Source organism: Lampetra fluviatilis, chromosome 33, assembly GCF_964198595.1.
Source record: "Lampetra fluviatilis chromosome 33, kcLamFluv1.1, whole genome shotgun sequence".
NCBI lineage: Eukaryota > Metazoa > Chordata > Hyperoartia > Petromyzontiformes > Petromyzontidae > Lampetra > Lampetra fluviatilis.
Window position 1 is genome coordinate 1699728 of NC_136307.1, and position 25967 is coordinate 1725694.

The window sequence follows — 25967 nt, forward strand, 5'->3', positions numbered from 1 at the left end:
CGTGATTTAATTAACAACGTCCATGTCGCGTTTGGGCGTTTGCGATACGTTTCCAAACAACTTACCGATTTACGTCTCCCCCCATTTTACGTTGTCTCGCAAAACAAGCCATCACTTTATTAATACCGATGTAGCGGAGGGACGCGCGCGGGGTTTTGCAAACAGTGTGCACGCACGTGTGAGCGGCGGTCAGTGAAGTCTCGTCAGGGCAAGCAGGCGCAGAGAGAGAGCAATCAGAGGAAGGCGACCAATCAAGAGGCGATCAGGGGGAGCGGACACGTGCGCGAGACGTCGGGACGACGCCGGCTTAAGGAGGGCCACCTGAGGGCACTTAATGAGGAGGAGGATAAAAGAGGAACGTGTGAGGCAGAGGGGGAGGTTGGTTGGAGTGAAGACAAGAGAGCATTCAAGAGAAGTCCGGGACCCGCCTCTCCACACCTCGTCCTCTCCAGCGGTGATGGCTGATCCCCTGCTGGAGACACGGGCGAGGATGGAAGAGGGTAGGCAGGCTAGCAGTGGTGAAGCTAGCAGAGAGTATAGTGAGAGGCAGTAGAGAAGCTGGCAGAGTGTATAGTGAGAGGCTAGCAGTGGAGAAGCTAGCAGAGTGTACAGTGAGAGGCTAGCAGTAGAGAAGCTAGCATAGTGTATAGTGAGAGGCTAGCAGTAGAGAAGCTAGCAGAGTGTATAGTGAGAGGCTAGCAGTGGAGAAGCTAGCAGAGAGTATAGTGAGAGGCTAGCAGTAGAGAAGTTAGCAGAGTGTATAGTGAGAGGCTAGCAGTAGAGAAGCTAGCAGAGTGTATAGTGAGAGGCTAGCAGTAGAGAAGCTAGCAGAGTGTATAGTGAGAGGCTAGCAGTAGAGAAGCTAGCAGAGAGTATAGCAGGAGGCTAGCAGTAGAGAAGCTATCAGAGTGTACGGTGAGAGGCTAGCAGTGGTGAAGCTAGCAGAGAGTATAGTGAGAGGCTAGCAGTAGAGAAGCTAGCAGAGTGTATAGTGAGAGGCTAGCAGTAGAGAAGCTATCAGAGTGTGTAGTGAGAGGCTAGCAGTAGAGAAGCTATCAGAGTGTACGGTGAGAGGCTAGCAGTAGAGAAGCTAGCAGAGAGTATAGTGAGAGGCTAGCAGTAGAGAAGCTAGCAGAGTGTATAGTGAGAGGCTAGCAGTAGAGAAGCTAGCAGAGTGTACGGTGAGAGGCTAGCAGTGGAGAAGCTAGCAGAGAGTATAGTGAGAGGCTAGCAGTAGAGAAGCTAGCAGAGTGTATAGTGAGAGGCTAGCAGTAGAGAAGCTAGCAGAGTGTATAGTGAGAGGCTAGCAGTAGAGAAGCTAGCATAGTGTATAGTGAGAGGCTAGCAGTTGAGAAGCTAGCAGAGTGTATAGTGAGAGGCTAGCAGTAGAGAAGCTAGCAGAGAATATAGTAAGACGCTAGCAGTAGAGAAGCTAGCAGAGTGTATGGTGAGAGGGTAGCAGTGGAGAAGCTAGCAGAGTGTATAGTAAGACGCTAGCAGTAGAGAAGCTATCAGAGTGTACGGTGAGGGGCTAGCAGTGGTGAAGCTAGCAGAGAGTATAGTGAGAGGCTAGCAGTAGAGAAGCTAGCAGAGTGTATAGTGAGAGGCTAGCAGTAGAGAAGCTATCAGAGTGTGTAGTGAGAGGCTAGCAGTAGAGAAGCTATCAGAGTGTACGGTGAGAGGCTAGCAGTAGAGAAGCTAGCAGAGAGTATAGTGAGAGGCTAGCAGTAGAGAAGCTAGCAGAGTGTATAGTGAGAGGCTAGCAGTGGAGAAGCTAGCAGAGAGTATAGTGAGAGGCTAGCAGTAGAGAAGCTAGCAGAGTGTACGGTGAGAGGCTAGCAGTGGAGAAGCTAGCAGAGAGTATAGTGAGAGGCTAGCAGTAGAGAAGCTAGCAGAGTGTATAGTGAGAGGCTAGCAGTAGAGAAGCTAGCAGAGTGTATAGTGAGAGGCTAGCAGTAGAGAAGCTAGCATAGTGTATAGTGAGAGGCTAGCAGTTGAGAAGCTAGCAGAGTGTATAGTGAGAGGCTAGCAGTAGAGAAGCTAGCAGAGTGTACGGTGAGAGGCTAGCAGTGGTGAAGCTAGCAGAGTGTATAGTGAGAGGCTAGCAGTAGAGAAGCTAGCAGAGTGTATAGTGAGAGGCTAGCAGTTGAGAAGCTAGCAGAGAGTATAGTAAGACGCTAGCAGTAGAGAAGCTAGCAGAGTGTATGGTGAGAGGGTAGCAGTGGAGAAGCTAGCAGAGTGTATAGTAAGACGCTAGCAGTAGAGAAGCTAGCAGAGTGTACGGTGAGAGGCTAGCAGTAGAGAAGCTAGCAGAGAGTATAGTAAGACGCTAGCAGTAGAGAAGCTAGCGGAGAGTATAGTAAGACGCTAGCAGTAGAGAAGCTAGCAGAGTGTATAGCAGGAGGCTAGCAGTGGAGAAGCTAGCAGAGTGTACGGTGAGAGGCTATCAATGGAAGAGCTAGCAGAGTATACTGTGACAGGCTAGCGGAGCGAGAGAGAGAAAGCGAGTGGAGCGGAGCAGACGAGCAGTACAAGCGGAAGATTTGCAACGGAGATACGTGGTGTTGAAGGCGAGGAGTTCTGTACGAATGAAGTGACACGGGAGGAAAAAAAAGTTGTCCACGTGAAATAACACCGCTACACCTATACCCGATTTGCAGAGGTGGGACAAAGTCATTGTTATGCAAGTCCAAGTCGAGTCGCAAGTCATCAAATTCATGACTCGAGTCTGACTCGAGTCCAAGTCACATGACTCGAGTCCACATCTCATAGGTGGGACAAAGTCATTGTTATGCAAGTCCAAGTCGAGTCGCAAGTCATCAAATTCATGACTCGAGTCTGACTCGAGTCCAAGTCACATGACTCGAGTCCACACCTCTGCCGATTTGCGTCGCCTCAACCCCACACTTACTTCGCCGACGGCATCGTCTGTCTTTTCTCGTTACCCGTCGCTTCTCAGCCTTCGCCTCCACCACCACCACCTACTACTACTAGCCTGTACACCGCTTCGATTGACGTCCTTTCGATATTCGTAATTGTCGCACCTTTCAGGAACGCGTCCCCGACGTAAACCGGGATATTGCCGTCTATTGTTGTCGTTCTGAACTTCAAAGGATATTCTTAGTTTAACGGTGCTAGTCCAGCTTTCATGCTTCCTGATCAACACACATCTACTGCATATCTGACTCGCTGGTGTTTACGTGAAAATGCCAGATATGTCTGTATCTATAGAAACAGGCAGCAACACCATGCAAGAAAAACACGCAAACTGCTTTTATTGTCAGAGGCCAACGCGTTCCATAGCCTTGAAGCTGCAACGGCAAAAGCCCAATCACCCCAGGAACGGAGCCTTGACCTCGAAATACTAAAAAGGAGATATCAGAAGTTGTCAAGGACCTCATTGGTGGTGTAAAGAAGTGAATGAGTTCCTGTAAGCATTGTGCGACTAAACCCATTGACAGCCTTGTAGGTCAATAGCAGGGCCTTATAATCAATTCGATATTTGATAGATAGCCAGACGTCTGTCTAGTGGAGTCCCTTTCTGCCAGCAGTGGCGTGAGCGAGCAATTGCAGGACTGTACCTTTATCCTTACTACCCCTTTATAATTGAATGAATAGCCACTCTCTGTGACCTTGTCTTGAACAGTAAAGGTGGACTTTCTCCCGATAAGGTAGTAGTAGTCCACAAGAAATACAAACTATCTGGACAGCGGGGGGGGGGGGGTGAGGAAACATGGAAAGTTTAATCAGGCCACAATTTCCATCGACCGATGGGGGGCTCTGTGTTTGGTCGGTCCAAGTTGGGTCCAGAGCATGCGAGGTGCTGGCCCATCACCGGCGTTTATATTTCATTACGGAGTAGTATTAGCCCTCTCCAGACCCACACGCTGTATTGTGCCTCCGCATCCCCATGACAACACTTGAAAAATACAAGCAACACACCACGCCGCTTGCTTATACGATCGAGAAATTCTATATTTATTAACAAGGTTTCCTATTCTTGGGTTTGGAAAATATGAGGTTACAATTAAATTCTCCAGTAATGCCTTTTTTTTACAAATTCATATTTATTGGGATACAACGGAAAGCCATACTTTAAATACCGCAGTTGGCTTCCCCGCAAGAGAGATATTGGCATTTGAAATGGACACGTTATATCAATATTCCTACGTTATTAAATTACAGTCCAGTTTTACATTCTTTACATTGTACATAATATTTGACCAACCTTGTTCGGTGCTCTTGTTATGCTGTACTCGTTTCTCGCGAACGCCACCATGGTGTAATGGTGAGCACACGGGGCCTGCAATCTCGACGCCGCCCGTTTTCTGGCTAGATTTCTCAACGTGGCCGTGAAAACGCTGGTGCAAGTTTCTCAAATCCCCCCCCCCACCCACGGCCTCTGTTCGTGCGGAAATATTCATGGGTAGACCACGGTTAGTCTATCAGCAGGTTGTGTGTGGTGGGGTAAAGTGTGGGTACTCCACCTCTTCCAAGGCGTTTGGACAACATGGCACGTAGGCCAAACCACCTTCCAGAGGGGCTCTCTAGAGACCCCCTCTCGAGTAGAGGCCCTTCTGCTGATGTCTTACCACTGCATCTGCTCACCTGCCTTTCTGTCTCCCTCTACTCTTATTTCTTTCCAATATTGTCACATTGCCGACCATGGGATCCTGGTCAGCTTATTCCATGTCCGAACTGCAATATTCTTCTGTTTTATATCATTACAATTGAAGAATATTTATTCGGAGAGACCATGAGATCGGGGCAGCTCTCTGCGCATGAAATACAAGGATGTAAACGTAAGCTCCATACACCTCCTTAACACGGCGTGCACTACATGCAAGCACGGGGTGATCAAGATCATTGTGCGTGCACTGTGAAATAGGATTTTGAACTCCGTGTCTGGCTCAGGTTATAGTCAATCCTCTGGATCCCTTACAGGAGTTTCGTGGCTCTCACAGTGGAGTCAGCGAGACCACCAGCCACAGTTGACGATGCCCCCGACATGCCTTCCATGCAGTGTAAGTTACACATTGGCTGGTGAGTGTGCATAACTGTGCTATATAAAGATGCACCCTTCCACAATATCCCCTGGACACATGAGCGACCAAGTGTGAGTGCCTGACAACCCCTGACAAGATATAGTATTTTGTAAAATGGTATACAGGCGAATAATCTAAAGCTTGTTCATTCGTTGAATACTGCATTTGCTAAAAGGTATTTTGGTTCTGTTACACGACAATGGATCTGTCTTGGACCTCATTTGATATATCTGTCCGTCATTAATCATGACATTTCAATTAACTTAACATTTTTTTTACTTTCAACGAGCTGAAATATACCATGTTAAAGAGTTACCTTGCGGCAATGTGCACGGTATATAGCGTTTACAGATGACCTACACTGGTCCAACGGTATGTCAAGGCTTGTGCTGTACAGCTCTCTCCGTGTGTTTTCGATGTTCGACGTTTCGCTCTGTGTGCTGGAGCCTTCTTCAGCACGTGAATTTGGCGGCTCGTGTTATCCATCAAGCTGCTCAATACTGCTCCTCGAGAGGCTTCCAAGCACGTGGAGTGAAAGGTCGGACATCATGCCGAGCAACGCGATGACAAAGAAAAAAGATCCCCCAATATAGCCTTCAAACTGTTGGGGCAAGTGCTGTTAGCAAACACTGATGAAGGCTGGAACGGCACACGAGGGGGTGGGTGGCCAGCACCGTGCCCAGCCGCCTTTGTCTCCCTACTGGCAATATTTTTACACACCGCACCTGGTACTCAAATGAGGCCGAGTCGACCTAGGGGAGGGCCCAAGACCAGTTCAGATAATCGTCACTGGTGTTGGTCATGAGCGGGAATCAACCTCGGGTTGCCGGGTTTGTGGCGCAGCGCGCTAACCGCTACAACACTACCGCTCCCCACAATAAGCCTACAGTTAAGAAATGTAACGATACGCCTTTACTTGGACACGGTGGTTTAGAGCCCCATCACCGTTGGTCTCAAGCCAACATAGCCACCAGGCTTGCAATAGATTCAATCCCGCTCCTTCGAGATGCAAAAAAACGCTCATATCTTCAGTCACAATTTAGTTAAAATGCAGCGCGCGATTGTGCGTGTTTGATGCTTCATTGTGAGTGCACGTGGTTATAAATCACACTGGCAATTTTCGTGCTTTACCACGAAACTCAAACGTTAGGAAAAAAGCATTGCTAATAAGCGGCCACGTTAACAACTTGCTCCTTCGTGGCGAACGGCGATTTGGTTTTGAACGCCACGTAAGCGCTCCTGCACGAGGCAATGAAGTGCGTATAATCACTGCCTGGGCCAAGGGCTCCTCATGCTGGTCACTTGTGGCATTACCAAATATCATTTGAACAAAAATGCGCACGCAGATAAGAAAACCCCCTCCAAAAACGTGTCCTCGGGTCATCATACTCGGGCCTTTATCAATCCGCTGCTGGATAAAGGCCTTCCCATGCAGGCCCCATCCCTCACGGCCCAGTGCCGCTCGCATCCATCGCACTCTCCTGCACTTGAACCGATCTCATGGCTCCATCTTCAAGGCGATTGCCCTCTTGGACGAGTCCTCTCCTTTGGCTGACATTCTGTCACCAGTCTCGTCCATCGCCTGCAAACCGGTGGGTCCTGCCCAAGCCCATTTTCTTCTTAGTTATTAATTGTCAATGTGTCGTCTCTGACATGCCGGACATCTCTCGTGTAGTTTCAGTCGCAAGCTTTCCCTTCACATTAACCTCTTGTGATGCCACCATGACGAGGCATCGGCTGAGCACACAGTGAGCACCGTTTGCTTACCTTGCAGCTGCTTCTCAACTTTTCTCAGGTCCTGTAGAATGGATGTCAGCTCCTGCAATGCAATCAGAAAGAGAAATGTATTCAAAACGAATACATTACCGTTTATAAGACGGGCATGAAGCATGACGTGCAATTATGAAATGTAGAAAGGAAAAATTATAACGGTATTAATATAAATTACAATTAAAAAAACACTGCTCGGCTTTCCAAAAGCACTCCAACCTACTCTTGGCCACGTCTAGGTCAACACTGACAGATGTTAACAAATATTGACTAAATAAACACGAGTTATGTATCTGGTTAGTCGGGCGCGGTGGTTGTATGTCTCTAAGTCAGCATTGGAGGCGATTGTTGGTGGATCACACAGACTTGAAACTCCATCCTCGTGGTATCAATGTCGCCATCTCCGGGATTGCAAGGGTATGACAGTATGACGAAGTGGAATTAATTTCCATCAGGACGGAGGTCGGTTGAGTGTTGCCCGACACACACCAGGTACTCCGGTTTGCTTTAATCATTGTTATTTCATACATATTTTGGCAGGAAATTAAGTAGTTAAGAAAAAAAATCTGAGTAATGATAAATAAAAATGTATATTTTTAAATAGAACAATGCAATTGTCGTGGATCTTACACCCTACGATGTATCGTAGAGCACTGCCATCACGCAGCAACCCCAGTGGGAACCAGCCCCAGTGGGAACCAGCCCCAGTGGGAACCAGCCCCAGTGGGAACCAGCCCCAGTGCTTACCCTGCTGGTGGTCCTCAGGAGGGGCACTTCGCCATCAAAGCTGAGCTTGGACTCGATCGCTTCCCAGGGAAGGTCCTGGTCTTTAAACAGATACCTACGAGAGACACGGTCAACAATTAACAAAGCACGAGTAGGTTTTAGCTGCGACTACATGACCTTCCACCTCAGTATGACCTATGTGCCTCCTATATTACCCGTGTTTACTGAGCTATGTGATATAGTTTGATTCACGAGCAGTGGGGAAAATTTAGATCGGAAAAGCCTTGCGGTCATTTTCACCCATTCTTGATTCCGAAAAAATAAACTGTGGCTTTTAAAACTCATATTCACTCGAACACATCCCTTCATTAGTTTTTAGAAAACATAAGAATGAAAAAGCAAAACACCTTCAGATGGTTCATGTTCATACACATACGATTTGGCTTGTACTCTCACAAGTAATTCTAAATAGGAGTTAACAATAAAAGTATGTCTTCTTGGTTCTTTCGGTAAAGTCACGTTGAAGGAAAATAATAAAATAATAAAAATAAAACATAATAACATAATTCTCACGACGTTTCGGCCACAACGCAAGCAGCCGTCTTCAGGTGGAGAACAGGTCTGCCGAGAAGGCAGAGTCTGAATGGCGTCGTGAGAATTATTTTATTATGTTTTATTTTTATTATTTTATTATTTTCCTTCTACGTGACTTTACCGAAAAAACCAAGAAGATGAATCCCTGCAGTCACGAAAGCTTTAAATCGAAAAATAAAAGTATGACTAAAACATAATCATTGCTCTTATGTTGCTAAATTTCTGGCAATATAATAGCCCAAAGATGGAAAAAAATTGCAACGTTGTAATTTCCCACCGGATCTTGGAGGTGGTTTTGTCGGTAGCGGAGCGTATACGCTGGGAGAGCTGAGCGATGGAGGTGAGCATCAGGGTATCGAGCACCACCTGCCATCCCAGAGAGCGAGGCCCATCAACACATCGTCGCGTTACTCCATTATCACACGCGTCCGACACAAATCATACAAGCCACATGCATCATCAGCCAATCACACGCCACCATCACATCCCACTTCAAATCCAAAACTTGCATTGCATCGTCGCATCGCACTATCGCACGTTCCAATCAACACGATCACTTCCAATCAACGCCCGATTGCTCCAGCACACATCCGATTGTCACACTATCACGACTTCATCCGGGCACTTCCCGATGCAACGATGAAAACATGACGATATATATGATATGATCGCTCCGTGATGAAAATTGTCAATACCAAGCTCTATCATTGACATGCCCTGCCACGAATGCGTCATCATAAATAGGCACATTTACTTCCTCATTCCTTTGCCTCCAGCGTGGATTAATATAAGAGCTGTATATATAAGATACACGACTGATCAAACGCCACCACGAACATTGTAAAACAATGTTCATGGTCTGGCAATTAATAATTAGTTTTACACGAAATTACTACTAATGGATGAAAAATCTTTGATTGAAAAGCAAAACCAATTTAATAAGCATAGTTTAAGCAATTATCTTTCAAAATCCTTGCAGTTCAACTTTAATACCCATAATGAGCATCTCCATTCAGTTTTTACTATTTATTTGTGCATTTTAATATTCCCAATTGTAAAGCACTTCCACGTTATTTTCTCAGGAATAAACAACCTTCACTGATTCACAGGCAGACTACGACAACAGCTGCGACGATGTTGATGGGTCATCTGATTTTGTATCCACACGCCGGTGAAAACGTGCAACGTGGGTAGAAAATTGCAAAAATTTAGCAAAAGCCTCGAGCATCATTTATTTTTTTTAGCAATCTCAATGCGCATTGTGACAAATGACAATTAATGTGCACATAAATTACGAATGTAGGTGATACATACAAAGGTATATTCCAGAAGGGTAAAACATTTTGAGAAATGGATATTAAGAGGGCTTAATGACAAACACATCTTTTTAGAATTGTGACCCAAATGTGTTTATTCCAATGACACCGAATATCACTGCAAAAATGTAACTTTATCAATTACCAAAGTGGAAATATAATTTAGTAAATAGAATTGCTGAAATACGATGATCACAACATTCTAGTAATTTCCATTCTCAAAATATTTAGACTCCTTTTCAAAAGACATCAGAGCCACAAACACAAAATGTAAACCACCGTGTGTTTGTTTAAATCCATGCCATGCATGCAGTAACATGTTCCATTTGGCTAAAAGCAGACAAGTTGTTACTTAAAACGTAGGAAAGAGATTGAAAAAGCCTTAACCCTTTCACATATATCATATTTCACGTAAATTGTCGGAGTATAAGCTTAATTATTGTTTTTATGGAGGGTGGGGGGGGGGTGAACATCGCTGTGCTTGGGCTTGGTAGAGCCGAACTCACGACTGGGGACTCGAACTGCACATGGGTAGAATATTAAAAAGCCGATGCCGTCAAGAGGTAATTTAAAAAAAACGCTTCACCTCACAGATATGAGTATCAGCAGACTTTGTACTCAACGTTATTTGGAAATTCCAAACAATTATCTTATACAATGTCTCACTGTCCATCACACCGAGGATTCCACTCATTAAAATAAAAAAGGAATTTTCCATAATCGAGGTCCATGTAAAAATGTGAGCGGCCGGTAACTGAAATTTTTTTTTGTAAATGAAAATAAATTTGGGTTCATCGTGATTGCTAATTTTTGTCGTTAAGTAAAATACAGCTTCAATGCAGGTTCACGTTTTTTGTCATCTTCGTAAAAGTATTTAAAGATTGAAAGTTAAACAGCCAATTTATTCAACAGTAGTAGCCGCCAAATGTATTGAATACAGTGCATGTCCTAATCCCTGCGATTCCTATTGCCAGTCATAGCCAGTGGAGCGATACGATGTGTAATGGTACTGCTCTCAAGCAGTCCTCTTCAGCAGTAAACATTGCACATAAACTGTGATGGAGGATAGGCAGGAGGCCGGAACCTAGTCACCTCACTCTCAGTCTCCTGTCCTTGGCTTCGAATTATAAAAACAGTTAAATACAATGTAATAAAATGTGTGAATGATGAGAAAAACCCACCATGACATAATTAACAGTGTAACCCGGAAAACCGTAGATTTTCAAGCAACACGAAATTCTGTGTCGAAGACGCAGCCTCTGTGCATATGCCTAAAGCTGTCAGTCGGTCACATTTGTTCATTTATTTTGATGGTGACGTAAGCAAAGAGGACCACAATGCACTTCTTAAAGGAAACGCTGGCTGTTTTTTTTTTGTATACGCACAGACGCTGCGTGCTTACACATCTTTGTGCGTTTCGCTTGCAGCAAATACATTGTGTAAAGCCTCACGAGACATCGTCTGCAACGTTAGGTCACGTCTTGCACTTGTTCAATACCGCACTTGCCAAGTGAAATATTTCACGTGGAAAACTGACGCAATAGGAGCGTAACTTACGGCCTCCCAAAAAACAAATTTCATTTAAGCTAAAATGTGTTTCCATTCGGCACACTTTGACGTGAAAGCATGGCAATGTGAGCCAACGCAGCGGGGAATCTGAACTGGGCGAGCTGGGTTGAGTGCATTGTATTCGGGTTACAATAAAAACTGGATTACCATATTATCTGTCATGCTTGTGAAATAATGAGAAAAGGACATACCTTTAGTCACTTCCAACCCACAACCCCACACTGTATAAGAATATAACATTAGTGGGCACAGGTTCTTTGCGCTCTGTCCCTTTAAATGTGGGTTCCCGGCTTCTCAGCGTCTACCCTGCTTGATTAATGCTACAATAATGTGCTCATGCGATAACCAGTATCTGTCATTCACACGCTGAATAATGTGCCTGCCGCGATACCCATAATTGGAACCGTGCATATCACTTCAGTTGATTAAAGCCTGCAATTGATGAAGAGCATGTATGACGCATTTCAAAAGGATTACTTCTTCAGAGGCTTTTGTAGATGAATACCACTTCTCATCACACTTCCATACCAGTTCGTGTCTGCAGCGAATGCAATTAACAAACACCATTGTTACATTGGAGAATTAACGGCTTTGGGAGTCAGTGTGGGTTTTCTCACCGTATACTGGTTACAAATTCTGTGTGCGAGATAAGCGTGAGCCGATTTTCCTGTAGCTGACATGAGTATTTAGAAAAAGTGTGCTAATCATATTTAACAATTAAACTTGCATCAAGATGCCTAATGATATGTGAGATATTGAAATGCAATTTCCTTGTATTGTCAGTTATTTTGGTGTCTTATTATCCCACTTTGCCCCTTTGAAGTTGTCGTGTTTTTAAATAATTACGGTGAAATGGCAAAGAGTTCGCTTTCCAAATGCGATGGAACTGCACCTTTACACATTAAATCCTGATACCTTGATTTGTTCTGTAAACAATTGTGGAATATGAATTTAATCGGCCAAACAAAGTACGATTTGCTCAAGCACAGTACTCTTAATGAACATAAATACAAACACCAGGGATTGATTCACTGAATCATTTAGCCACATGCGTTGGTTAAGAGTTATAGTTAAACATCAGGACACTTAATATTGCACTCAAAATGCACGTGCCTCATATTTTTTTACGGAAAGTAATTTGCTGCCAGCATTTGAATGCCACTCCCATTGACCACCACCAGACATTGAAACCCACATAATTCGACATGAGCATGTACCTAACTAGGAAACTGGAGACATTATCAATCACACATCCTTCCTAACGACCATTCCTTAATTTAACCACAAAGTGAAAGGGTTAAGACACTCTCAAAATAAAACAATTAAATAAATACACAAATAGATCGACACTCAAAGCTTCTTATCGACCTCATCTCTACTCCAGGTTCTCTTCCTCGTGATGGGAGTAAAGTGATCTTTGACCTCTGATAACTTTTGACCCCCGGTGGCATCATTGCTATCCCCGCAAGGCCTCTCCGGGAGCGGCACTTTCTTAAAGTTCAGGCTCTCATCAAAGATGCGAGGCACAAGCTAGCGGGGGAGAGTGTGGGAGAGGAGGGCACAAGGAGGGGGGGGGGAACCGCAGAGAGGAGAGAAGCAGCAAAGGGGGAAAAGTTCAGGGGTGTGTTGTGCTCGACAAATAAAAACAGGCACAGACGGTAAGGAAAGACAGCCAGCAGCCAGTTCTTGCAACGTCAACGAATGAATTACCTTTCCACAAGCGTTTTTGTAACTCGGGCATTGTTATATTTTTTGATGTGACTAGTTAATGGCATTCGATGGATTGTTTTCTACATTTAAATGCTATATATCAATAAGATAAAAAAAGAGTATTCACGAATCGATCAGCAATGTAATATATACAATTTTGACACTGATTATCATCGTCAAATGTATGGATTTTTAAAAAAGAACTACATTCATACGAATACTCTAGAGATGAACAAGTTTTTTTGACTTTCTATTTTTCTACTTGATACCGAAACACTTGATAACGCCGCCACATTTCCCAAAATATGAAATACCACTGGTGCTTTAGGAGCGTGCGTTTCTTTATATATAAAAATAATAACCCGGACGACTTCCGGGCTTGAAGAGCGAACCTCTGCAACAAGCGTCAAACGCGCTACTGCTGGGCCACGCCACCACCTGAGGCCCACCGAGAACGGATAAATGAAGGAGTCGGGATGCTTCGCGAGCTGAAGGCCAAGTGGAACCGGAACTTAGGGGAAGATGAACATTGCTTTAAATAGTGCTCGGCGAAAAAGATGGGTGGGGATGATGAGATGGAGGTGAGTGAGATAGACTTGGTGTTGGAGATGACAAGGGTGAGAGTTGTATCCACGGGAGCGTGCGAGGCGTAGGAGAGAATCGGAAGGACGTCAATACAGGTACCCCATTTGCTATCCACACTAATCTATCCGCAGCCACCTCCTTTGTACACTACATTGTGTTGTTATACGCCGACCCCATAATCAGTCAACATTGTGGTTGATTACTGACAAAAACAATTGGTTTACAATTTACTGGCATCAGAATAGAAACCGCCAAGTCTAACATTCCGTGTTCATCTCTAGTGCATTCGTACATCTAAGAATGCCGGGACACGCCTACAATGCGATGCTCATGCGATATTTTAATGACAGAAAACTTACTAACATGGCCTTAATGCAAATGTCATCTCCAGCAGAGAAGCACTCTTGAAGTCATCTGGCCAGTTAAGTTGCGGTGCATGTACATTCTCTCATGAATGTAACTGCATCATGTGGATAAATAATATTTAATAAATACAGATTAAGCAATATTCACCAAGTTCAAATAACCACAACACCAAATGTCATCCTCTAGTAAATAAAAGTACCATGGGATTAAAATACCATTGGATCAGTCTAGCTCTGTTCTCAATCATATTTCTGAGAAAACCCGCTATGTCTAAACAATAGCATGTTGCTGGCTTTAAATATGAAGAGGTACTTCTGTAAACGAAAACACCTTTCTTGACAAATGTGCCCCCTGGCACCGGACGACTGTCATTGGTGTACCTCCTCGCGCGCGTCGATCGAAGACCCGGGGGTGGGTGGTCCCGTGCTGCCCGTGGTGCTGGGAGCCGTGCCCGATGAGCTGACTCCGTCCGGGTCTCCCGTCACGCTGTGGATCTCGCGTGCCAGGATGGCCAGGTCTTTGGCGAGGTCTTTGCTGATCCTGCGGCATGTCACGGTATGGCCGTCACAAAACACGCGCGGACGTAGACAACGAGTCCAAGGCTTGTTCGTCAAAGTCGATTTGCGGCACGTGCAACATTGGTTGAACGCATAGTTGAATTTCTTACGCGCCGTAACTTAACAACAGAGGATCTGACCAAACGGCCAGAACTGATTTTCCGGCCGGGAGGCAGGTGGCATGAAGAATGAGGAGCCGAGCAGGTAAAGAAGGGTGGTATGTATGTATGTTGAACTTCTTTCGCACCGTAGGTAGCCAACTGTGATAATTGGAGGTGTTGGGGAAGGACAACAAACTAAACACAAAAGTAGCTAAAAAGAATGAGCTTTCAATTTAGATTAAAAAGAGCAAAGCTCCAGTGGCTTCTTAATATCGGAAGGAAGAGCATTCCAGACGGCCGCAAAAGCGGAGACCATCAACTCATTACGCTTGAGAATGTGGTTCAATCCAAGATGGCTGCATGAAATCAAACCCAGCTTTTCAGTGGCTCGGTGCGTTGACATGGTAATAACAGCCTCAATAATAAAACCTCTGCAGCTGCATCATTCGCGGCCGCAGAGATGACATGAACCCATTGTATACAGCATATACAAATCAAAAGCATCAATGCTTGCGTGGATCGATGCATCTATGGTGACCTTCTAAATAAAAATTACTTGGTGAATCGATGTGTCAATCCACCCCGATTGTTTAGTGCGTTTATATCACGGTGAGAAGCAGAAGATGGCAGAAGAGTTGGTGCAATTAAATCAAACAATTGGGAAGCCACCACTGGGCAAGAACGGCAAATAAAACAAAAGATTGAAAGAAGATGGGGCCAGGTCTTTACCCAGCAGTAGGGGACTCGCAGTCTGACAACAACAACAACAACCACATCTTCACGATGAGACGCAGCCACCGCCCCCACCTCGCAATCTCCTCGCTGTGCACCGTCCAGTGCCTCAGGTAATCCTCATCTCCGCCCTTGGCCTGCGGCTTGCCGGCGCCCGTGTGAGCCGCCCCGCCGCCACTCGCGCCGCCCCTCCTGCCGCCCGGCGCCACGGCACCGCCGCCGCCGCCGCCTGTCGCCGCGGACCCCGCGCCGCGGGGCGGCAACGCCGCTCCCACGCCGCCAGAGTGGGGCCGGGAAGACGTCACCGTCGACGTGGAGGACGACGATCCGGACGGTGGCCGGTGATGGTGGTGGTGGTGGTGAGGCGCCGCCAGCGTGGCCGTCGCGGGCCCACCCCGCGTCGCGCCCCCCCTGGTGTCCGCGGGCGCCCCCGGTGCACGCATGCGGATCGAGTAGCGGGGGGCGGCCCCTCCGCCGCCACGGCTGGCGCCGAACTCGTCCTCCGAGGTGGAGGTGTAGTCGGTCAAGCGTTGGCGCCAGCGCGTGCCTTGTGTGTTGGGATGCGGCAAGAGCAAAAATCGAAAGCGTGCAACGTTGTTTCAAAACGTCTCGCGGGTCTGTGCGTAAGAGGAAAACGGGCGATAAAACGTTTGACGTGTCACCATCCAAAACGTATCCCTTGTAATACATAGAAATTGGGAAAGTCACAATCAACTTCAATAAAGGGTTGTTTTGGGTTAGATCACGTAAATAGAAATGTGTCATTACACCCACCACCACCCGACACAGCCAATTAGCAAGGTTTGTCACGTAAACCAAACGTTTTAAATTAGTTACTACTTCAGCACAACGGTGTGTTGGAGAAAACACCCACGACATTTACAATTAGTGTACAACGTTTCGCTGTTGATTACAACCAGCTTCATCAGGCAATTCGCGAGATTTGTAAGAATCAATCATTTAATCAAGTGATTCTTATGCTTACCATACGTGCAATTATCAAGCAAGATTTGAAAAGCGCACAACTGAACACAATGACAGACATTACTTCATTTCCCAGCACCGCAAACCAAGCAGCAGATATCAAGCTTTCTACCAAAGCAGAACACACTGCAGCCCTTACCACTAGCATTGCGTATGATGGGAGGAAAGCAGACCTCTGAAAAAATATCATTTGCATTACTTCAACAGTAAAAAGAAATCATCATTATCTACATACACGTTATTAAGTGTGTCATCATCATCATTACCACTGCCACCATCACTGCTGTCAACACTTGTCATCACCTTCAGCCTTGTCTACATCAATAATTACAATCGTTTCATCATCATGGTCCTACCATATTTTCATTAAATGATGGATGACAATGAAGGCAATGTAATTAAATATTTACCGCAATCAAGCCTCATCATGACTGTAACCTTTACTGGCATTCTGCATTCATGATACTCAATTAGAATTCCCCCATTCACTCATCCGTTTAGTCCAACCCTTAACCGTGTAACTTTCTTTTTGGTCAAAACTTTAACGTCACTTTGATGATGCCTTCACGTACATTGTCTCTGTCAGTACCATCGCTAGGTCCGTCCACCAACGATAAGTCACAGTCAAAAGTCATGCCAAAATGCATTGCTTCTTCTAACAATTGTGATATTTTATAGGCCATTCAAGGATTGATAAGAGGTGGAGATTGCATCCTTGAATCTTGTTTTCTTTTACCATTTGTTATTATTAGACATTGGATTGTATGTTGTATATGATGTCATTAATCATGGTAACAAATAATACAAAACTCAAATGTTAAGATGTATTACAATCACATGAGAGCGTTACATAAGTCATTATTTCAATTAAGGGGGCATTTCACTCCCACAACCAATCTTAGACATTCTCTGCAATCAATCAAACAGAATTGTGGCTGAAAATAACCAAAGCAGCAAAGTGCAGGAATGATTAAGCAGCCAATTTGGAATGGGAAGTGCATGAGTGGGATGCCTTGTGAGAAAGCTGTAACATTTGGAGCCCAATTCATGTGGTTGGAAAATGTCAGTTTTAGTAAAAAATTACGAAAATGTGTCAATGGTTCCATTGCCAAACAATAAAAAAATTGTTAGGTGAAATGTTTTGACAAACTTTTTGGAGAATCAGTCCCTTGATGTTATTTACAAAGTTGAAAATAGTTGTATATTCCAAAATTCATCCACCTAAGGGTCATAAATGTGTATTAGGTTGGTGTACACACTTTGTAAAGACAAAAATGACGATGATAATGAAACTACACGGATAATTTATCGCAGGAGAGAGGGAAAACAAAAATCACAATTATTAAGGCAACAAAAACAACTTCAAATGGAGTAGAACTTGCTCGGACTGAAAACATTAATTTCCTTGAGTAAAACTCATCAAGAACAGCGGGGCCTTCAGTAGAACAATGACACCACAAACACATGTAGAGGAGGGCGCTGCTGCTTAGGGCTCTACAGAAGCTCGCAGAAGGAAGCAATGGCCATCTCTTAAATCTTGATATAGTAGTCGGAGTGTAAAAACTACACTTCGTCCAGTTTAGCCGAGTATGCTCATCGCACTCAACCACCATTGTCGCCTATTATTGCATCGTCGAACAGCACGAGATCGTAGCGGCTTGAGGAGGACTTCATCCAGCATGGCTGACGATGACGAAACTATTTAAACCATTTTTTATTTTACCAGATAAGGCCCACTGAGCTATGTAGCTCTTTTTCAGAAGCGACCTGGCCACCAATGATAGCTCAACTAAGTGGCTTATCATTTGACTATTTATAGCAGTAAAATAATCCAAGTAATCTAAACGCATGTTTCTAAATTGTTTCTAAATACTGGAAGACCCAGAGAAAAAAATCCACGCGACCACGAGAAGAGAGACACGCAAACTCCATATATACAGCAGGCGTCAGGGTCGGGATCCACCCACGCCCTCCTCCTGCATACCAGGCGAGGTAGTTAACATCTCCTAGCCACGGTGGCTACGACGACGGCGACGACGACAAGGACGGTGGCCATACCGGACGGTGAGCTGTGCGTGGAGCTCGAGGAGCGGCTGCGGGGCTCGCGGTCGCGCGACTCGCTGCACGTGCGGCTCCTGGCCATGGCGCCGGGCGTCCCGTGGGCCGCTCCGGAGAGGCGTGCCGCGAGGTTGCCCCTGCCCGCCTCGGCTATGCGGCTTCCTAGGCTCGAGCGGCCCGAAGCCGGAGACATCTACGTGCACGGGCGAGAGAACGAGCAACGGTGAGATCGCGTAACGCGTGTGACGCTCGCTTCCGAGAATGAGGAACAGTCATCAAAAGGATGTAATGTGGAGCTCGCTGAGCAAGTGTGGGAGTTAATGCCTAATAATAATGAAGCCAAAATAGCTCCACACTCAAATAAGCTCAATGATTCTGAAACATGTTGAGCACTTTTATCTCCCAGACTGTTTCCTCTCATCTGCTACAATGCACGTCAAAACTCTCTTTCCGCTTCTTTCCTAAAACTGTTATACTTTAAAATTGCCTCCCATGGTCTCTTTTCCCAACTTCGTATTACCTTGCTCAATTAAAAAACACGTAATTAAACTCTTATCCATTACACCTTCAACAGTGCTGTTAGTTGTTGGATAACTGCATGGCATTTTTGTCCTTGGGGCCTGCACTCTGCAACCGTGATACAAAGAAAAGGAAGGAAAAACAATGGGGTGGTGGTGGTGCCTCTCCACACCAGTGGTTCTGAAGCCACTGCTCGATATCCAACAGGAAGCACGGATAATTGCCACGAGCTCACCACGGTGGCCTCTGTGTCGCTGCGCGAGGATGAGACGCGCGGCCGCCGGGGCTGGGCCAGGAGGTCGATGCGGGACAGGCTCCTGCGCGGCCCCGGCTGGGGCGACGGCCTCGCCCCCGTCGAGCTCGTGGTGGACACGTCCGAGATGACCGAGGCTCGGTCCACGTCGCCCGACTCGTTGTCCGACGCGTCGCCGAGACGGGCGCGCCGCATCAGGGACGTTCGCGTCGGCCTCGGTTTGGAGGACGGCGGCGTCGGCATAAAGCCGCCCCGGGGCGGCACCCCCACGGCGCCGCCGCCCCTGGACATCATCGCCGCCGCGGACGCGCTTCTGCCCTCCAGCTTCGTCCTCATGAGCTCGTCCGTGGAGGTGAGCCCCGGCGGAGGACGCGAGGCGGACGCGCGATCCGAAGACGCGGCGCGCGCCGTGGAGGAAGACGGCCGATCGTCGTCCGTCGTCCAGTCCGCCGAAGGCGGGCGGGCGACCGTTCCGACCCTGTCCACACCGGGCCTGGTGCGACGAGAGCCCAACGCGACGTCCGCCTTCGCCCCGGGATCCACGGAGCGCGCCTTGCGGAGCTCTGACAGTTTCTCGCGGGCGTTGGCGGAGGCCTTGCGTTGCGTCACAGCCTTCCGCTGGCCCTCCCCGTTCACCAGGCTCACGGTACTCGAGGTGTCCACATCGGACTCGGGCGATGGGGACCGGATTGGGCTCCGTAGGCCCTCCCAACCACCCGACACCGACAGCTTGGCCTCCAGCGCTGCCACGGCTGCTTCGGTTTCCTTCAGCAGCAGAGAAGTGTCCGTGCTGGACGCCGTGTTGCCGGAATCGTTTCTCTTCCGTGTCTCACCGCCGTTGCTCCGCTCCCTGTGCCCCGCGCTAAAATCTTTGCCGACAGCAGCACCTCCCTTTGCTTCAGACTCATCCCTCGAGCCGCTCCGTGCCTTTGGTGCCTCCGACGAAGGCGCAGATGACCGTGCCTCGGTACCTTTACACTGGCTCTCGGCAGGCGCGACGGTGCTGATGTGCGGCAGCATCTCGATTGGCACCAGCGAGCTTGGCCGCTCCTTCGTGAAGCTGCCCTGGCGTACGAGCGCCTTGCCACCGCCCTTCTTCTGCACGTCGCTCGGCCGGGTGGGGCGGCTCTCCGAGGCACTGCGTGGTCGCCCCAGGACCTCGTCCTGCAAGGATGAATTGAGGAGCCCGATGGCCTTCAAGGGTTTGTCTCCAAAGGGTCTTGTCGACGGGCCACCTTCGCTTTCTGGCCTCGTGTCCGATTTAGTCGACTGTTGCCTGCTACCCACGCCGTCCCTTTGCTCATCGCTAGCTTTGGCGGACGACGTTTTTGGCGTACTGAAGCCAGAGTCCGATTGCGACGGCTGCCGAGGGCCTCCTTTAACATCGCCAGCATCGCTTCTTTGCGTCCCCGTTGTCTTCGTGGACAAGGTGCGCAAGCCCAATGACGCGGACTCCTTCACGCTCGTGCACGTGACATCAATCTCCCAGATATTTCCACCACAAGCGGGTCGTTCGGCCACCGTTTGACCGTCCTGGCTCGCCAAACCGTCTGCAGCGACGACTCTGGCCCCGTCCTTTTCCTCGACTGCCCCTGTCCCCGAACTGGGTCTTGCCAGGAATGGCCCCACGGCAGTGGTGGGGATCCCGTCCGAGTGCGTTCTCTCGAGCGGGATTTGCGGCAAAGCCCGTCGCCTCCTGTCCGACTGGCTGCTGGTGCCGTCTGAAGCGGAGCTGCGTACCGAGACGCACGATTCACCGCCGTCGGCATCTGCCAAGACAGAAACCCAGAACGGGAATCGATCACAGGCAGACGACACTGCCACCACACCGACCGGCCTCTCTCATTGTGACACACCATCAAACCTGATAGCTATGTGGCCTATTCTATTTATAGCCTTCAAATAGACAAAATGAAAATGTGTCAGCAGGAGACCCAAAATCATGTTTTTATCTGTACCTCATCAGTATGGTGTTTTGAGTAGCTGACACGTCCAAATGGGCGTATGCTCCTGACACTCACAGCAAGTCAGCTCACTGAGCATGAGGCTGTACTCTCTTCTATTGCTGGCTCTGAGCCAATGATGGAAATTGTCATTTTCTATGGCAGTCTATTGATAGGACAACCACTCTTCATTTCCCACAAAGTAGTATTAATTTTACGGTATAATGGGCTCAGATGACCCTCTAAATTGATTTGAACTCACGACCTTATGATAGTAGGCTCTCAAGAGCTGAATTTTAATTAGCGTTGCATCTTGATTGTGCTGCACAATATTTGTTAGTCAGCAGTCAGCAGCGTACACTCCTGTGAGGGGTTGGGGCACTGGTACAGTAGCGAGCAAAGTGTGCTATGAACCCGCAAACCCAAATTCGATTTCCGGCCATGGCTAATATCAGTGCCAAGTGATATCAGATTTGGCCTTTCCCTCTCCTCACTTGATCAACCCACAACTGACCAGTCAGCTAAAGTGTGGAAGAAAAAAAATATCAAACCAATATGGGGAGAGGAGGCCATCATCCATTGGTAGATTGAGAATGGTTATATTAAGTTATTTTATTGTAAACTCCCGCTAAATGATTTTCGTTTTCTTGTTCGCAAATAACTTTCATATGAATATTTTTTTAGCAATGTTAACCTTGATCAATAATGACTCACAATCTACAAATCTAATAAAGATTACTCTTGGGAAGATCTACCAACTTCAGAACCACAAGTCACATTTCGAATTTTAAGTATATCTTGCCACAGACTTTGAACGGTATTCTTAGCTATGCAGAAAAGTACTTGGTTTATACAGTCCCTTACTGGCAAATGTTCAACTAAGCATCAAACCAATATTTTTTCCTTCTTTGAGTTATTGGTTTACAGTCTAAGAGAATCACCTTTTCTACATATGAGAGCCAAGCCTGGCTTAGTCATGTGTAGCTGCCCCTAAATTATAGCGAGGCTTTCAATGTTGCTGCTGGCTTACCGCTTGAATTAGGGCATACAATTTCAAAGCCAAAAAGCCACTTCTAGGAAACTGCTTTGTTGTTTGTAATAATTAAGGATGTCAGCAAAAATGTGGGGTGGGGGGGGGAATGTTCTTGAGGTTTGTGAGCATGATTTTTACCATGGGAAAACAATTACTCTCTCTCTGCAGAGACAGTGATTAGTTCAATTTACATTACGAGGGTATTAAGGTTTTGCCGACCTGGACAGATCACAAAACTGCTTTTAGTTTGCTGCAGTTATAATCCTGGAATGTATTTATCCTCAAAAGCCTGACTGAGAATCAAGACTCAAATTCAAGAGAGTCCTACATGAGGACTTTTGGCAAATTCCACGAAGGATCGTAGTGTGTGGGAAGAAGAGGGTATTTAATCCTAAAGGTTCTGCAAAGATGGGTTAACAACCCATTGACTCCTGGCAAATTCACAGGCCAGAAAGGTTGGCAGTGTATCATCCACCAACCCTTGCCTCCCAAGTTTTGGATTAAGTCATGAGCTCAGATAAACAGACATCAATCTAAAACTCAGAAATGTAACACACAACCTATTGAGGAAGTATAAATTGCAATTGTCTGATGGGATCAGAAAAAATACGAGCTGAATTATACAGCCACCAGAGAGTGCTGCATTGCACATGACAACACCGATACACATATAGCGAGAAGGCAGATCCCAAGTGGCATAGTACAATGCAAAAAATAATCACCTGAAGGGATTGTGAAGCCTCACATGAATATAATGCTTCATCGGACTTCCGCCGGCTTCAGGCAGATGTTAACCCATTCCCATTCTGAGACAACTGCAAGTTTGCAGGGTGGGTGTCCCGTTCACCGCCGAATCTCGGAACGCGCAAACGGTTCAGCATTAGTTTTATTTAGGGAAGCGTAGCACCGTTGTTTTAAAAGACATTGTTCTCACCGCAGAGAACCGTAGTGACACGACCGTGCTCTACGATAGCTGGCACCAAACTGTGCCACGCGCCCTCCCGCATGGCCTTATTGGGAGCCTCGGTACCCGTAAAGTAATTTTATTTTTCTTCCGATTCACGTACGTCATCAGAATGGAATCAAAAAACAAAATGATGATGTACGTGTACGTAATTGGAACGGGAAAAGGTTATTATAATGAAGTCAAGAATAGCTTACCCTTGTCAGGGACTGTGGGCGTGGGCTCGGTAGGCCTGTTGTCCTGGCCTGGAGGGAAGCTGGGCCAGCTCCCATTGGGGGTTGTGGCCAAGCTGGCCCACTGTGAGCGATACTGGGATGCGCTGGGGGCCACAGGGCCGACGGGCCTTGCCTGCTGTTAGCAACAGAGAAGAGAACACACGCCTGAATTGGACAAGGCCGCACGCCGGAGGTTTACCCCGCAGCAGACCTTTGAAGCAGAACGTAGGAGGAGATCTAGTCTGCAAAAAGGCAATGTACTAATTGGTCATTAAGCAAGCATCTCATAATACACATTAGGCAAAGGTAAATATATAATTCTGAAATGTGCTGCTCACACCATTGTCGGAGGAAGGGCCCCCATTAGAGAGGGGCTCGAGAGGACCCAGAAAGAGGGTGTTTTTGCCTTTTCTTACACACTGGCCAGACTTGTTAAGAGAGCTGGAAGCAACCACACTATTCTACCCACCACACACACAACCAGAGTATTCTACACACCACACACACAACCACACTATTCTACACATCACACACACAACAACACTATTCTACCCACCACACACACAACCGGCTACTCCACTGTGGAGTAAACATTTATACTCCTATAAGTGGAGAGAGGCAGAGGTGGGGATTCTAAGAAACGTGTCCATTGTTTCAACAGCTGCGCCAGGAGATACAATCAGCAACCGCTGCATTGTACGCACATCTGAGACACGATAACGATGCGGGGTAATCACGAGTAGTACAAATGTGAAGTGGCTTTTATAACTCGGACAAAGTTTGTCGAGGACTCTAAATGAGATAGAAATAATGTGTCTCCCTTTCTTGATGAGGGAGAAATGCTCATAAGATACCAGTTTCTGGTGCGTGTCGAACCAATGAATTACTCAATATATTAGCCATATTTGATAAAACTCTGGAAATCACCTTCAAGTTGACACCCCCTGTTTATTATGTTCATTATTTTTGTCACTTTGTTAAATGTCACACGGCACTGTTGAAAACTAGAAGGTTCCGTCTCAAGGGATTTTCCAGGTTCAATATTTTAATGACTAAATAACACACGTGGAAGTGCACTTTTAGAAAGACCATAACCAATGTTTTCCCAATCAAGCTACAAGCACGAAAGCACAAAGAGACACTAAAACGTCTCCAGGAACCTCCCGTGTGGGCAATTTGGAAATGAACCAGAAAGGTTCACAGCCGTTTTTGAAATACGGAAAATAAAACGTTAATGGAATCAAGATCAAAGGGTCATCGCCGCCAGAGATATTGATGCCACCACACCTCACCATCAATTCCTTCTGCTGTACTCAGTAGCTGTTTTGCAGAGCCAACATTTGACTCAAAGATGTGCTTTTACAGTATTACTTCGTGTGGTTTTAGGTCTTCTATTTGGTTGCTGACCAACAGATGTCAATCTCGGTACCTGCTCTGGTAACAAGCAGCACACCTTTGTCCGCCACATGCAAGCAACCCATCGTATTATCTTCTGCAGAAATACATCTACAGTTACATTCCATGTTCTCGTGCAAATTTGCTGTGCGCTTAATTCTATTCTGCCAGAAGTTACGAGCTTCCTACAAACGCGTCTGTATCTGAAAGCAACAAAAGCATCGGGCTTTATTTGCTTTGACCCATGCACCAAAACAGACATTACGCATGACATTACACGTACTACACTTGTCTTAACATTGAAGTTAACCTCCCTACTCTTCGGAAGGAGTTTAACTCACCCATTAAAAACACGCCATACGCACACAACGCACAAGGTAAACACGTACAAAAGATGTTCAAACAGGCGAGAAAAATACCTGCGCCAAAGGATCTGCGCCAGTTATTTGTGTTACAGGGTAGACCGCTATGGTTCCTCCCAATCCACTCTGCCACTCCAGTTCAGGTTTTCCATCCTTCCATCCCAAAGCAGCCGACGCTGCTGTTACGCCATCTGCCTTTGTTTTCTCATCTTTGTCCGTGTGAGGAAGGGATGAGCTGACGTTGACTGACACTCCATATACCTGGGATATAAAGATCAAGGTCAAGAGGTTATCAACGACAATACCATTGATGCCAAAGCCCCTTCAAATGCTTTTCTTCCTTCTGGTATAGCCTCCAGCCTTTGCACAGCCAACACCAGACTTGGAAGGCCTGGTTGAATTGAAGCCCACCATCTGGCTAAGTACCCACTTCAGTGATAGTGCCTTGATATATTATTGTAAGTTGTATTAAAGCTACTTCAGCCATGATATAACTGAATTGCGCATTAACACAAAACATCGTCAAGCTGTAAGAAATGTACTAAAAAAATGTCCGTTGACCAATTCACTTAACAAACAAAAATATCACTACAGTATAACATAGAGAGTCAATAATCAAATCATGAACTCAAAATCTTCGTAGGCAAACCTGACAAATACAATACTCGCTGGGAAGCAGTTAGTGCCAAACAACCAGTAGGGAGTGGACATTTACATAATCCGCGCCTAGTTTACACAACAAAGGCTCATTCCTAACAGCGTGCTTCAGCCGCACCGAACTTCACAAAAATAATATTCAGGGCCTACCTTGGCTCCTCCCACCCTCAACCAGTATATATACAAGGACTGTTTTCTTGGAATTTCTCTTACTTGATACAGTTATCGTGCCGTGACGGTTCCACCTGAAGACGGAAGCTTGTGTTGCCTCCGAAACGTCGTGATGTTTATTTTATTTTACTTTTATTAATTTTAATTTTTTATCTACGTGACTTTACCGAAAAAACCTAAGAATATGAATCCTTGCAGTCACGAAAGCTTCAAATCTAGAAGTGTACATTTTGTTTAGGTATAGACATAACAAGGCAGCCACACAGGGCAGCTTCGGGTAGTTCTGACACTGCTCTCAAAAGTCTCTGTGGTTTATTTTGCTATAAAGTTTACAACTAAATG

General features: G+C 46.3%; 1 protein-coding gene across 4 annotated transcripts in view; it reads right to left on the bottom strand.

Moving 5' to 3' along the window:
- The window catches only part of LOC144943929 (centrosomal protein of 170 kDa-like), an 84991-nt gene that overhangs the window by 4671 nt on the left and 54353 nt on the right, over window positions 1–25967 (bottom strand). For 3 of the 4 annotated variants that reach the window (XM_078871804.1, XM_078871805.1, XM_078871807.1), the window contains 10 exons: window positions 24855–25058; window positions 23023–23176; window positions 18868–20654; window positions 18114–18306; window positions 15147–15618; window positions 14062–14221; window positions 12389–12550; window positions 8413–8501; window positions 7563–7656; window positions 6813–6864 (listed from right to left, as the gene is read on the bottom strand). In XM_078871804.1, the coding sequence (XP_078727930.1) occupies window positions 6813–6864; window positions 7563–7656; window positions 8413–8501; window positions 12389–12550; window positions 14062–14221; window positions 15147–15618; window positions 18114–18306; window positions 18868–20654; window positions 23023–23176; window positions 24855–25058 (3367 nt within the window). The remainder of the gene's footprint in view (window positions 1–6812; window positions 6865–7562; window positions 7657–8412; window positions 8502–12388; window positions 12551–14061; window positions 14222–15146; window positions 15619–18113; window positions 18307–18867; window positions 20655–23022; window positions 23177–24854; window positions 25059–25967) is intronic. The other variant, XM_078871806.1, reaches the window with a different exon arrangement.